The sequence below is a fragment of the Agelaius phoeniceus genome, chromosome 9 (assembly GCF_051311805.1).
Source record: "Agelaius phoeniceus isolate bAgePho1 chromosome 9, bAgePho1.hap1, whole genome shotgun sequence".
Classification (NCBI taxonomy): Eukaryota; Metazoa; Chordata; class Aves; order Passeriformes; family Icteridae; genus Agelaius; species Agelaius phoeniceus.
Genome location: NC_135273.1, coordinates 17,749,372 through 17,763,424, shown reverse-complemented (window position 1 = coordinate 17,763,424; position 14,053 = coordinate 17,749,372). Strand labels below are relative to the sequence as shown.

At 42.4% G+C, this 14,053-nt stretch overlaps 2 protein-coding genes across 4 annotated transcripts in view; one reads left to right on the top strand and one right to left on the bottom strand.

The window, feature by feature from the left end:
• Nucleotides 1–4,610, bottom strand: part of VSTM4 (V-set and transmembrane domain containing 4) — a 31,650-nt gene extending 27,040 nt beyond the window's left edge. The window contains exon 1 of the mRNA XM_054637546.2: nt 4,464–4,610. Coding sequence (XP_054493521.2) covers nt 4,464–4,518 — 55 coding nt within the window. The 5' untranslated portion in view covers nt 4,519–4,610. The remainder of the gene's footprint in view (nt 1–4,463) is intronic.
• A 3,058-nt stretch (nt 4,611–7,668) lies between these two features.
• The window catches only part of C9H10orf71 (chromosome 9 C10orf71 homolog), a 75,705-nt gene continuing 69,320 nt past the window's right edge, over nt 7,669–14,053 (top strand). The window contains exons 1-3 of one of the 3 annotated variants that reach the window (XM_077183098.1): nt 12,317–12,441; nt 12,778–12,860; nt 12,983–13,049. The gene's annotated coding sequence lies outside the window, so the exon portion shown is untranslated. Of the gene's footprint in view, nt 7,787–12,316; nt 12,442–12,777; nt 12,861–12,982; nt 13,050–14,053 lie in introns of those variants that run through there. The other 2 variants (XM_077183099.1, XM_077183100.1) reach the window with 2 other exon arrangements.

Sequence of the window (14,053 nt, the reverse complement as noted above, 5' to 3'; positions counted from 1 at the left end):
ATCTCCTCCTTTCTCATGGTACTTTCATATGTGATTTTATCTCAGGTGACAAATAAATAGGATACTTGGGTGTTTTCCCTTGTCATTTGCAGTTCAGTCACCAGCGTATCAAAGAAATTCTTACTAATCCTCAAGTATGTGACTTAGCTGTTCTAACTTCTGCTCCACTTCTGTTACCCCATCCTCAGTTTTTCCTATGTGCTGTCCTCTTCTTATGCTGATTTAATAATGTAGCATTTCAATGTGCATGCTTCTGTCTACTTCTTTTAGACATCATTTGTGCAGACCTTACATCATACTGTTCCTTAGACTATCACTGGAAGACCACTGAATTCTCTATGTCCTATTGTTCCCTATGTCCTCTGTTTTAAGTAATGTTCTCCTTGTCATAATCAAATGGTCATCTCAAACTTGGCTTAAATTCATCAGACGAGTTTTTCTGACTACAAATTCAAGTTAATCTGACAGTATTTGCATTACAAAATATGACATGAGATCATATGGGGACAAATGATTATTCCATTGTTCCATTAATTTCTGGTTCTTGTCTTTAATGTTTTTCATCCTAAACCATCACTTAGACCAGTTCTTTGTCTCTCTAGTAATAGCCAGTATAAGTGAAGGATGAAAGAAGTGTCCATAGCAGTTAAATAGAGGATGTTTTCCCTTTCCTGACAGAACTGATTTATACTGGACTGATTTTCTGAGGCATGGGAATCAACACTCATTTTATTTCCTTCCTAATGCACTTTAAGTCCTGATTAGTCATATCAGAGAACGATCTATTTCTGACCAGTGCTGTATTGTGGCAATGTGTTCCCAAAATGACTTGTGATGTGCAATCTACTGGTCTGAGGACATCCACTAGAGAGAGAACCATATTCCAGCAGTGAGCAAGCACTCCCTGCAATGCACTCTGCAAAACATGAAATGTCCTCTAAACTGTGAACTTCCTGTTATGTGAATACTGTACTGTACTCAAATTCTAATGAGAATTGCAACTCTGGGAAAATGATTTTTTCATTTCTGGACACTTTTCTAGCACATCAGCAAGGAACATTTTAACAAAGGGGATGAGTGTTTTGGCAGAGACTATTGTCTGACATCAGCTCCTGAAACACAAACATATATTTATCTTCAAAATAAGCAAGTAAAGTATTTCCATTCTATTTCTGAAGGAGTTTTGGAGACACTGGTTTTATAGCCCCAGTGAAGCAGTGAAATGAAGTAGTGAATTATATCACCTTACATACAGTAAATCCACTAAATTAAAGAAGTTGCATTGCAACTGTTTGAGAAGAATTATGAAAATTAATAGTATGATAATTATTTTGTGCCACTTCTGTCAAAGTCTCTACTGAATGGCATGTTTATTCCAAGTAGACATTATTTTTTTGTTATGAAGGAGAAAATATTTTGTATAAAGAACAATTTGGGTTTTTAAAAAAAATATTGAAGAAACTAGAGCTAAGTATGGATGAGGTTATTGATAAAATTATTTGTGCATTATGTTTGTCTGCATTTCACATAAATGCATTTGTCTGCAATTCACATAAATGCCAAAGCAAGAGGTTATTTTGGATTGTAGAAAGCATAAAAGTAGAACAGGATGTTGAAATTTAAAATTAAGGCTGAATCCCACCAAAAGCTTTCCATGCATGAAACTTCAGTTATGATTCTCTGGACTTACCAACCTTGGTGCTTTACCAGCAGAAGGGAAGCCAGTAAATGGCTGTCTCTGCTATCAAAATAAGATTAAATTTGAAGGCTGTGCTGCTTAGCAAATAAGGAATAACTTTGAGGTTTTCAACACTTTTTGGTGTCCTCAAATGTACTTCAACAATGAATGTTTAATAAATCATTTATAAAATTATGGTTTGGGTAAATGAAAAAGACAGACATTTTTTCTACTGAAATTGTGAACATGTCATGAAAACTGTAAAGAAAAACAATTATGTCATTTTCCTGACATGTGAATTTCTTTTTTGAAAAAGCTGGCTAGGAGTAATTGTGAAACAGATTCCCAAAATACAAGGCAAAAATAAAAAGAAATCATTGCTTAATTCCAAACTAGGCAGAACATAGTGCCAGAAGTACCCAAGAGAAAATGCAGAAGAAGTCAGATCTGGTGATGATGGACAGATTCTGATCCCTTTCTGGCTGTTTACACTCTTACAAACATTGGTATTTTATACCTAATGCTTCTACTTTTCCTCTGGGGGCATGCCTTTTTATAGGTACATATCAAATTTTGCATCCTTCATGTTTCTAATCAGTGGGAACCTATCTCCTTATCTTCCTTCTGTGGCTCCCACTGGTGCAGCTGCACAAGTATAGCAATGAGAAGAGTTTTGGAGATCTCATGCTGCTTTTATCATGGTACCAGCTCATGTTGAACAGGGTCAGGTGATGCTTTATATAAAGCAGAAAAACAGTATCCATGTGACTTTATCCTCCTACTGCCATTGGAAGAGAAACAGTGGATTTTTAATGAAAGAGTTCATTTCCCTCCAATGTGGGAAGCAAAACCCTCATTCAAGGCTCTCAGACACTAGTGGACATGTTCCTCCTGTCTTTAGCAGGCACTGGTCAGCCCCAACATGAGGTTTACCCTTGTAATGGGCTCCTTGCCAAGAGCAAGAGACCTCACAACTTAAGCGCAGGCTTCTGTGCCAACATAACATTGAATTTCTAGACTTGAGATTGCTGTTTCAAGTGAGGAATCACTGTTTATCTTCTTCTGCCTTCCTGGTTTAGTACGATGTAGCTGTTCAGGTGGAGCTCACCACAAGAGTTTCAGTCTCATTTCTGCTTGGAAAGGGAAATTATTTATAGAATGGGAGGAGAAAGAGTCAGAGACTTGGTGATTTCTTTGTAGTGTGCTTAACCATCAAACTTCTCTCCTGTTTGCAATGAGCTTGCTTAGTTGCTCCCATCCCAACATTTTACCTGTTTACTTCTCTGGTATGTTCCACCAGCATGTCTCCATAGCCTGTGGGGACTCAGGAAAGGTGACTGCTGCCTAAGCTCTGTTTAAAAAATCCACTTTGAAAATAGTCCACTTCTGCTTACACCAGCTCAAATCCAAGAATTAGCTAGATTTGGACTTTGCTGTCTGCCATATTACACAGCAAAACACTTTAACAGAACTGTCAGGGGTACCAAACTATACTTCTAGTACCCAGAAACTTGTTTATGCCAGGGTTGCTCCCCTCTTTCTGTGTGGGAACAGTGCCAGAGGACTTACAGTGGCCACTGGGTCCTTACATGTGGTGAGCAGTTTCAGCATGGCTGTGGTTTTGTGGGGAACCCCAGTTACTTCAGCTGAGATAGAAGTGGAGCTGCTCCTGTGCTCAGCTGCTCACAGTCCAGGTTTAGTGCTGTATACAGGCCTCTCTCTCTTCCTCCATGGAGATGATGGGCAGAATCTGCAACCCAGCCTCCAGGGCCGCAAGGACTGATAGCTGGGGACTGGAGGTGCTTACCTTCTGATCTAGCTTTGCACAACCAGAAGCATATGGGATGGCTTTTATCTGTGTTGTAGTTTGTTCAGTGAAGCTATGCTACTGTTAAAGCCTGCTTTCGTTTGATTTCTTTACAATTAAAAAGAGCAGATGAGCCAAGAAGCAGCAAAGCTCTTCGTTTAAATGAAAATAATTAGGAGCTGACTAGCAAGAGCACCGACAAACAACCAGCCGTTTTCAATTGAACAGATCTGTCAGCAAGTTTCACAAGTCAGAAGCCCCCCTCAGAGAAAGCTTCTGCACTGACTAAAGACGGACTTGAACCAAACCTCTGCCTCCACCATCTCTTGCCCTTCTGCAGCAAAGTTCGAATTCAAGTCTTTAAATTAGCCTTCAATGAGCAAGGCTTCCTCACCCCTCTAAGCTCACTGCACCTGGAAGTTCAGATCCACACTCTGTGTCTGTTCTGCAGCTTCAGGACACATAATGTTGTCCAACATACCTTTGTTTTTAGAGCAATAAAGGGTCTTAAAGGGAGGACACTTTTTACAAGTGACCTACAACTGCAACCTACAGGTTCCATTTCCACCTGATGCCAACAGGATCAGGGCACCCGTGGCAAAAACAACGCCGAATCTCCCTTTACTTCGGCTTTGCCTAGCAGAGAAGACAGCCGAAGTTCATTTCCATGAACTTCCATGAAGGGTCTGGCTTTCCTTTCTAAACAGGATCGGATGGCTGCGAAGAAGCGCTGCTGCCGGGAGCCGGGGAAGCGGCAGCGGAGCGGGGCAGGGAGCGGGCGGGCGGAGGGGCCCCGGGGCCCGGCCCCCAGCTCTGGCCCGCGGCCCGTCCCGCCGCCCGAGCCGCCCGCTGCTGCGGGACCCGGGCCCGCTCCGCGCTGGGCGGGGGCTGCCCGAGGCGGGCCGGGGTCCCGCGGGGCCGGGGGAGGGCTCGGGTCCCACCGAGGCCGAGGGAGGATCGGGTCCCGCTGGCGCTTACCTGGGGCCGAGGCCGTGGCCAGCAGGGCGGCCAGCGCCGTAGCCAGGAGGCGCATGGCCCGCGGGGCGCCGGGTCCCGTCCCGTCCCCCTCTGCCGAGCTGCCTCCCTCCTCTCCTCCCGGCCTCTCGCCTCCTCCCGCCCGGTCCTCCCTTCTCTCCTTGCTTTTCATCTCCTCCCCTTTCTCCTCCTTTTTTTTTCCTTTTTTTTTTTTTTTTTTTCGCGCTTTCTTCCTTCCCTCCCTATTTCTTTGCGCTTCCCCTGACCCCTTCAACTCTCCGCTTTTTCACGCTCCCTTTCTCTTTCGTTTCTGTCCACACCATGCCTGTAGGGTGGCATCAGGGCTAGACAGGGATGCTCCATCTCTAGCCTCCGCGATCCTCTCTGCACACACACACCCCTTGCCCAAAGGACACGGGTCGGTGTCGAGGCGAAATGAGAAACTCCCTCCCTCCCTGAGTACAGAAAACCTCTGTACGAGCAGGTGAGGCAGCCTGGCAGCTGGAGGCTGTGGGGTAGACAGCTGGGATGGGGAAGGCTGTATCAGGCATCCTCTCAGGTTTCCTGGATCTGTTGGCAATTTTGCAGGCCCTCATGCCCATTCCACTCATCCCATTCCATAGCTGGAACAGGACCACCACTCCCTGGCAGTTCTAGTTAACATTATCTCCCATTCCGTGGGTTCAGGTGGTGGCAGCCCGGAGAAAAGGAGGTCTGGCAGGCAGGAGCAGCCCTTCAGCAGGCATGGGAATGAACACTGTAGGCATTTAGGACACCTGTGCCAGGGCATTGCGTACTGTGCTTTCGTGTTTGCCCTCTGCTGTGAGCGCACCCACTGACCACTAACAATCAAACTCTCGAAAACCATCCTAAATTAATTGATACTGTAGCTTCAGGTGCATCACCCTAACGTTAATGTCCTTGTTTTCACAAATGGTACTACAGTGCTAGGCCAGAACAGACAAGGGAGTTGGCACCTTGCAGTCCATTCCTGCCTCTCCCCTGTGCTCCTTTTGAAGTGTTTATCACTTGAAAGCCTACAAATCTCCCCAGATATGGATTTAATACTTCTGCCAGCAGGTATGATAGGTTATATATTCAGCTTGCATGAAGTATGGATGATACAAACACATTGGCATTCCTGCTTCCCTGGATAGGGCAATTAGTACGGATTTAGCTACTCCACCCCTCTCCTAGTAATTGCTTAGACAGGATCATACATGTCTGCTTTTAAGCATCACAGATAATTTATCATGTGCTAAATCTGATCCTTATGAGACGGAAAACTGCCTTTAAAATCTTGTAATTTGTTTCCTCCAGGAACAGACTTTGGTGTCCATACAGCAAACTCTTCTCACAAGAGAGTGACAGGTCTGGATTATGCACAGGGCACTATCAGACTTGAGGAAGCAGAAGCAGTTTTTAAAATTTATGCTGCCTGGGGAAGTAATTAAAATTTGTAGATTCAAATCTACTCTTTTAACACAGCAAAGGGAAATCCTGTCAAAGAGATAAACTAATTCAAAAACAAACAGACAAATTCACCAGAAACATTCTACCAGCAATTATGTAGTTTGATAGTCCTGATGGAAACTCCATTTTAGGACGTCCTTGGTCTGCTGATTGGGAGGAAACCAGGGATGACTGACTTTGCATACCCTTCCAATGCATCTACTCCTTGCTGTTGCTCGAGAGAAGATATTAGGCTGGATGGACATCTTAAACCTTCTCATATAGTTCTGCTAGGCTCATTCATGCCTCACACCATGTCTCTCATAAATGACTTCAGCCAACTAATCTTTTAATGGTGTGTACAAAATACTGGTGTAAAGACATCAGTAAGGACTGCCTAAGGTCCCATGTGAGTGCTTGGGCCCTACAGAGCTGAAAGATGCACTGAAAGAGTCAGTATCAACTTTTGTTGTTTGTCAACAATCCCCATTCCTATTGGCACCAACAGTTCCTTTAATTGCATCAAGAGCCCTAACAAGCTTTGGACAGAACTAGATCATTTAACTGGGGAGAAGGCTTTATACAATGTATTTGCCTATGATAGAAGACAGAAGAGGAGTCAAAGGCACATCTGGACTTCTGAAATCTCTCATGTCTGACAGTTTATGAAATCTCTTGTGTCTGACAGTTTACTGAAAACATACTCTCTCTGTTTTGAGCATGTGATCTCTGTACTTTTGATAGTTCCCTCTGTGTTGTGGGTTATGTCTTTTGTGTAGAATCGCTTTTATTGCTCCGTCTTGAAACTTCTTCAACAACATAAAAACATAAAAAGTGATTCTTACTCTTAAAGGGATATTTATTCTAAAGTTCCAGAGGTACTTTTAAAAGTGGTCTAGGCTGAAAGTCTTTTTTACTTGTCATAGCATAAATGAGCTCAGGTGATGCTGCCCTTTTAGGTTTTTGCTAAGGGAGAGCTTTTCTTTGCACAGCTAGAACAGGACCTGTACACATCTCTCTCTTGCTATCCCTAAATTGTACTGCCAGCAGCACTCATCAGGTAACCCAGCAGCTAACACACCTGAGGAAATCTACGTTGTGCCAATCCCTTAGGATATACTCATGGGCCCAACAGCACTAGTCAGGCTAGGGAGCTGTGGACAAACATAAACTTCTGACCTCCCATCTTCCCAGGTTAAATACAGATTTGTTGGATGACTTTTTACACATCACTTCTTACCTCTGGGCTGCAGGTGGATGATATGCAACCTTCCTTTGTCCCTCTGTTGGAAGGGTTTGCTATTGGAACTGAGGCAACCAGGAAAGGTGGCAGTTGTATGATTTGACTTTCTTTGCTGTTAAAATCTTACATCCTTTCCACCCATTTGTTGCTACTGAAATGTTTCTGCTTTTGTAAAAAGTTTTTTCAAGATTTTTTTATGTCTCTTACCTGATGCCATCACAGTTTACCCACGCACCAAAAATCCCAAAGGCCAAATGAACATGCAGTACAATTGCCTTTTTCTGCCCAGGCTGGGTGCACAGCTCCCTCTGTAAGACAGCGCACGTCCCTTTGCTGCTGTGGAAGTGTGCTGACGCACGCCAGTGGAGCCTCTGACCCGCAGGATATGGCTTTCTCAGCTCTGGCAGCACGCATGTGGCCTCATTTCCTGCTGAATGGGTCTGCTCTGAGGAGAAAAGTGCCTAATCAGCACTCCAGTGCAGCTGACACAGCGCAGCCTGGCTGTTTGCAGAGCCTGGAGCCCCTCTCTCCCTGGGGCAGTGTTATTGAAATACCAGCTTTAGTCGCTCGGGGTGAGACCTGCTGTGCAAATCCCCTTTGCCTCTCTGCAAAGCCACATCTGTCAGGAGAGGTAACCACAGCCTCTTGGCTTTTGCTGTCCTGTCCTCCTTCTCTGGCTGTTCTTAACCTGCCTTCTTTCTTTGAAAGGTCTTACTTGCATTCCCAAATCTGTCTCCAGAACGTGCTGCAGGATTCCTGTGAGCAGGATTGTGGCTTGCCCTTACAGTAGTGTTGCAGGGTGGCAGAGGGACACAGTGGCATCCATTGCAACTCACACTGGACTGCTTTGGCTGGGCTCTAGCATGGAAAAAAGGTTTTCTCAGGGCTGCAGCTCTCTCTTGTGGGGCTGGGGTGGGCTGCCTGCTTTCACACCTGATATGCTGTTAAGGAGAGCTATGCTTGTTCTGAGTGATGTATGGGAGTTTGCTCCCCACCTGCAGCAATAAACTGTCTCTCTGAACTTTTCATTTTTCACCTGGCCATCACCTTTCAGGGCAACTACAGCTTATCACCCTTCCTCATGCAGGCACCATGCAAAGATGCTCTCTGTCTGTCTGGAACCTACCTTCAGAGACATGAGTTATGGCCAGGTCTTTTTCAGAGTCCAGCAGCTGGTAGCTCCCATGGCCCAAGGAATCCTAATTAAAAATGAATGTTCAGTGATTGAAGATGGATAAAATCCAAACTGATTCAATGTTGCCAAGCATGGAGGGTGTTAGGATCTGTATCCAAATTTTCCAATTCCTTTAATGGGCCAAGTTACCTTTGAACTGTAGCAATCCAGAACTTCTGAACAATGTGGTTCTGCCCATGGTATTTTTCTATGGCTATTTGGTGGACCAGTATGTGGAAAATACAGTTTTGTGAACCCAGCTCCTTGTCAACAGAAAAAAACACTATGTAAGAGCTTCCAAATTGTAAGCATCGTGCCTTTTATGTCTCTGAACATCATGCAATGTTTACAGAGTGTTTGGGGCTTTGATCATATTTTTCTTATGGCCATTTATTTCTGACTGATTGGAAAATATCTAAATAGATAGGGTGATGTTGTTAACTGCAGATTTCCTTTCCCCCTGAGTAAAGTACCCTTCTTCCATTCCCTTTTCCTTTTTTCTTTCAGGGCTATGAATGAATGATACTGATGTATCTGGGTAGGGTCTGAGGTTTTGTAGCTGTTGTGCAGCCACTTTCAAGAAGTGAAATCCTTACTATTGATGCTGTAATGTAGTTTTCATTTTCTCTTTCTTCACATAAGAGCACATTTTGTTTTGCTACAGGAAACTTGCTTTTGTTATTATTTTTATGATTCCGTTTAGGACTGCACTAAAGCACAGGGGATTTAGTATATTTTTCTTAGCTTTTGCTTCAAGTTTGATCATTCCAATTTTCAGGGCACTGCTAATCCTGAGAAAAAATGAGACCTGTGGGTATTTTGCAAGAGTTTAGAGACTCTGTCATGTAATTCCTGCCTAGTTAGGTGTATGCAAGAGTTGAAGAGTCTTACTGTGATTTTCACGCACAAAGACACAGTTCCAGCTTCATACAGTTGAATATAGCAGTGTCACCTTCATTGAGTGGTAGGTGGCAGTGATTTCATAGAGTGGCAGTGTCATTTGGGAACCATTAAAAAGTCCATTGCTGCTCCAGCTCTATTCTCCAAAAATATTAAAATGTCAATTTTAGGTGCCCTTATTTCTGGCAGTTGGTGAGCAAATATCATGTTAATATGGATTTCAAAGGCTTTTCAGTGGATTGGTATGTTCTGGCCATGCATTCTCCTTAGACATCAGTCCCAGTTAAAACATTACTGACAGGACTTCAAGCTAGCCCCTGTGAGCCTGCTGGTCTCCCTCTGCTCAGCTCAGAGAGGACACAGACTGCAGAACCACAGTGAGAGTTGTCCTGATAATGCACTGTGCTATCACCTGTTCTGCCTTGCCTTTCTCCCCAGACAAGTATTGCAGGCAGGTTTGGGGAAGGACAAGTCTCTCTGAAAGACCACAGGATATGGTTTATCTGTGAAGTCACATGCTTCATGGAATTCAGTCTGTGCTTTCCACACATTCTGTGTTGGCACCATATTTTATATGGACTTTATGTCCATAATTTCTCTCTCTCTTGCCATTTTCTAAGGGACTGACTGATGTAAGGATGACTCTACTGAGGCAAAGAAATTATCCTGATGGTTCAGTGCCCTTTTTCTGACTGTGGCTGGAATAAACAAACACTTAAGGGCAGGGCAAATACACAGTATTGTGTTCCCAGGAGACTTTTCCAGCTTCATATGCTTTGCAGCATGTGCTGTCTCAGCAAGATGTGTCTCAGAGCCTCCTGACCAGACCCAACCACTCAATGTGCTCTTTTGTCACTTAGTTCTGGGCTGAGGAGACAGAAGTTTTCCAGTCCATCCCTCCTCTGTGGACAGGGTAGAGGTGTGGCTCCAATGGCGCCAGATGTGGTTTCTAATGGAATAAAACTTGATGGGAAGGAAAAAAATTTAAGGTGAAGCTGATCATGAAACAATCACTGTATCTACATAGGGATGGTCGAAGAGCTGCTACATGGCTCTTGGCAAGTCACACTACAAAAGCAGTGAACTAAAGCCAGAAGGTGTAGTGTACTTGTCTCAGATTTGTTGGGTTATACTTGGATTTATTGTCTTAAGTTTTCAAACATCTCTTCAACAAGTTTTCCAAAGTAGCTCATTTAGCCTTGATGTATCTTAAAAATAAATGCTTCCATATAAATTCTTTTGACCTACCTGCTTCTGTTCAGAAACCAGAAATACTACAAGAAATGTACCCCTTCCCCTTTCCTGGTATTTCTGATCTGCCCTTACCCAGTGACCTGGATTGAGAAAGATTGAAGTAGTGTCCAAGCAGAGAATTGAATGGTTGTGGAATGAAAGGTTTGGGTGAAGGTGAATTAAAGGGAAGAATGTTGGACTAAATGAGATCTAAAGAGCTCTTCTAGCCTTGGGGGTTTTTTTGAGACTGCTTTACACTTTCTGTATGTTGTCTCCTTTAGTAGAAATACTAAATTCTTGAACAGACCACAGAAGAAATCATTTAAGGTCTTCACATCCCAAGGAATAAAAACATTTTGTATCTGACCTACTTTGTCCTTCTTGGACATAGATAGAATCTTGCCCTCTGATCTCCATTTTCTACCATGTCCACCAAGAGTTTCTTCTGTTTCTGCTTTTCTTAAGGATAATAAATCCTTGACCAAATTTCTTATTTGGATAATAAATTGTGACTCTGTGACTCTGAGTTTTGAGTTTTTTAAAACATTCCAAGCTGAAAACAAAATACCCACGCACATACTCACAGCACAGTTTGTTGTCAGAAGAGCAGGGAATCCTTCCCTAACCTCAGGAATGTCCCTGGAAGATGTGCTGCACTTTTGCTCTGTTGTGAGGAACGGTGTTGCTGCACTTCGGCAGCTGCTAATTTTAAAACAGATTCTTTAAACTTAAAAACAGAAGCAAAAGCCTACTGTTTCTTAAGGAATTCTTCCAGTAAAAATCTTTATCAGAGACATTTTAATCAGGGAACTTCAGTCAAATTTTGTGTGCTATGCAGGTTTGAGTAGTGGTTGAACTTTGAACTCTAAGCTTCAGGAGGACTTATGGATGAGACAAGTGGTTGTGTTTCCTGCTGAGCAGTGAAATAATGGAAAAGTATTTATCCAAACATCCAGTAGGTCTGTGGACTGCTTAAAAAGTTACCTCACTTGTGTTTCTAAGATGAGCTCTCTGAAGAATTTTTGACCCAGCTTTGAATAAACAAAATATTTGTTTCATGTCCTTCAAATACAGGGTATTTTAGAATAGAATGTCTTTCATGTCGTAGATGAGGACATATGTTCCTCAACACTGCATCTAAGTGAAAAACAGGCAGACGCAGTAGCACATTAAAGGCATCTCTTTCATGTACCTGTCAGGTACTTAATATTGTCTTCTTCATCTTCTTTCCTTTAAAGGTAAAAATAAGGAGCAAAAGAAATATGTCTGGTCTTTTTCAAAGTACAGAAGTTCAGTTGCCACTTGTTAAAAGATTCTTTGCAGAGAAAGAAGCCAATCTCACATGCTGCACATACCATAAGCTTGGATGCATCCCTTAACCAAAAATAGATATTTTTCTTAGCATTATTGTGGCCACGTGGAAAAGATGTAGAGATGTCATATCACCAAACCAGCTTGTATTTTTTCTGTCTGAGAAGTTGCTTCGAATAAGCTCTCAAATATGCACTATCTATTAAAAAAAAGAATCTGATTTTTTTTCCTGCATTCCTTACATGAGAAGGCAATAGACAAAGTTTGTCTCCTAAAGCAGGAAGAAGATAACTGCTTCAACAGCAGGCCTTTGAAAGGTGCCAAATTATTTGCATTGTTTGATGGAAGAGGAGAGGTCCTAACCCATGAAAAACTAGTGATTTTGATGTGGTGAAGTAGCAGCCAGATGCCTTTTGACTGTGTCTGGTCTGATTTGCTGGCTCCATGGCTACGTGGAACAATAGTCTGTGCAGGGCAGCTGGGACGTGGGCAGAATTACAAGTGAGCATCCGTCAAATTCTTCTGCACAGCACTAAGAGGGCTTTTCCTCTGCACTTTCCAAATGACAGAAAACCTGTGTGAATGATTCTTTATGGTTTGGGATAGGCAGCTTTGAATTGGGATTGTACCCTGGAAAAATGAAAAAATTATTTTTGTCACCCATGAAGGTATTAAAAGTGTACTGTGTTGATGTTAAGTCAGATATTGGCAAAGCTCTGGTAGTGGGTTGGTTGGTTTGTTTGTTTTAAAGAGAATAATAATATTTGCACAGTTTGAAAAAACAATTCTCTTTGTGGAGAGCCTATGCATAGACTATTTCTATTCTGATGGTTAAAGTCTGTCAAAAGTTAATAATAGCAGTGGAAGTTTCTGATGGGGATTGTTGATGAGGAGTGGCAGTAAGCAGTGGCTGAGTTGCTTTTCATGGGTTTGTGGGATTATATCTAGAAAAACAGGGCAGTTTCTTGGAGCTGCAATTCTATCAAAATGTATTTTATCCACAGCAGACATTGAGCAAAGGCTTCCACCTGGGGAGTGACTGCTGAAGGGTGTCCCACACCTGAGGCTGACTTCACCTGGCTACAAGGTTTGTGCGTGCCTGAGTGGCTGGGAGAGACACAAATGGGAAGGAGGAGAACTCACCTCCTTCTCTGGGACTCACAGCAGACATCATGCTGATCTTTAAAGGAACTCTGTATTTGAATCTAGGAAACCTCTGAAGTTAAATCAGATGAGTGAGTGAGAGCATCTAAATTCTGCTTGACTGGCAAATAAGGTATGTTGTACCTTGTAGTGTCTTGTTAAATATCTGCTGCTGATTCTGCTCTTGAATTCTGATTTATTTATTTTTGTTATTCAGAATCCTCAGTGCACAAGCAGTCAACACTCTGACTCAAAAGAAAAGCTAGCCAGACAGTGAATGACCACAGTGCTAAATGGCCATAATATGAGCCATGGCATAGGCAAGTGATTTTCCAAAAAGGAGTCTATTTGAACATTGCTCTGAAGAAAAAAAAGATTATAGGGAAAAAAGGAAGCAGGATACTATCTTTTAAAAGTAATAGCACACAATACAGGCTCCAAAATGTTCTATAATTGTTTGTGGTACAGCCTCAGAGGAAGGAAGTATTATCATTAAAAAGAAGTAATTTGAGTGAAGCTGGAGATCATAACATTCCACTCACCCGTTGAAAATGCCTACTGTCAAAACATGGGTTTCCAATAATACCCAGAGACTTTCTCTGCTTCTTTTGATCTGTTGGCCTGTAACAAATATACTTTCCTTCTCTGACACTGAACTTAGGAAAGTAAACAAAATCAAAACCATATTTAAATCACTGATTCACAGAAAACATTATGCTCACATATGTATGTCAAAGGCCTATGTTATATTAGTCATTATAATTAGATTAGTACACACATCTGTTTTACAATAAAATGTGAGTAATGTGTCACTGATTATTAGCATCTGTAGTTCTTTCTAGTGATCATATTTCCATTTTTAAAGGCTGCACAATCTCTGGATTAATAAAATGTGCAAAAGCAGATTTGAAGTTTAAATTTAAAAATTAAAATACCCTGAGTTGTACTTTGATTTTGCTCATATCAGTATTTGTCATCAGGGACATCCTGGCTTTCCATGAACTGTCTGTTTTGCCCCTTTCAGCAACCAGAACAAATGTTCAACAACTGGACTGATATTTCTTCTCTGCCTTCCCAGACAAATGTGTCTAAGCTTGGCCTCTCTTTACAGGAGTAGTTTTCCTGGAACCCTGTGAA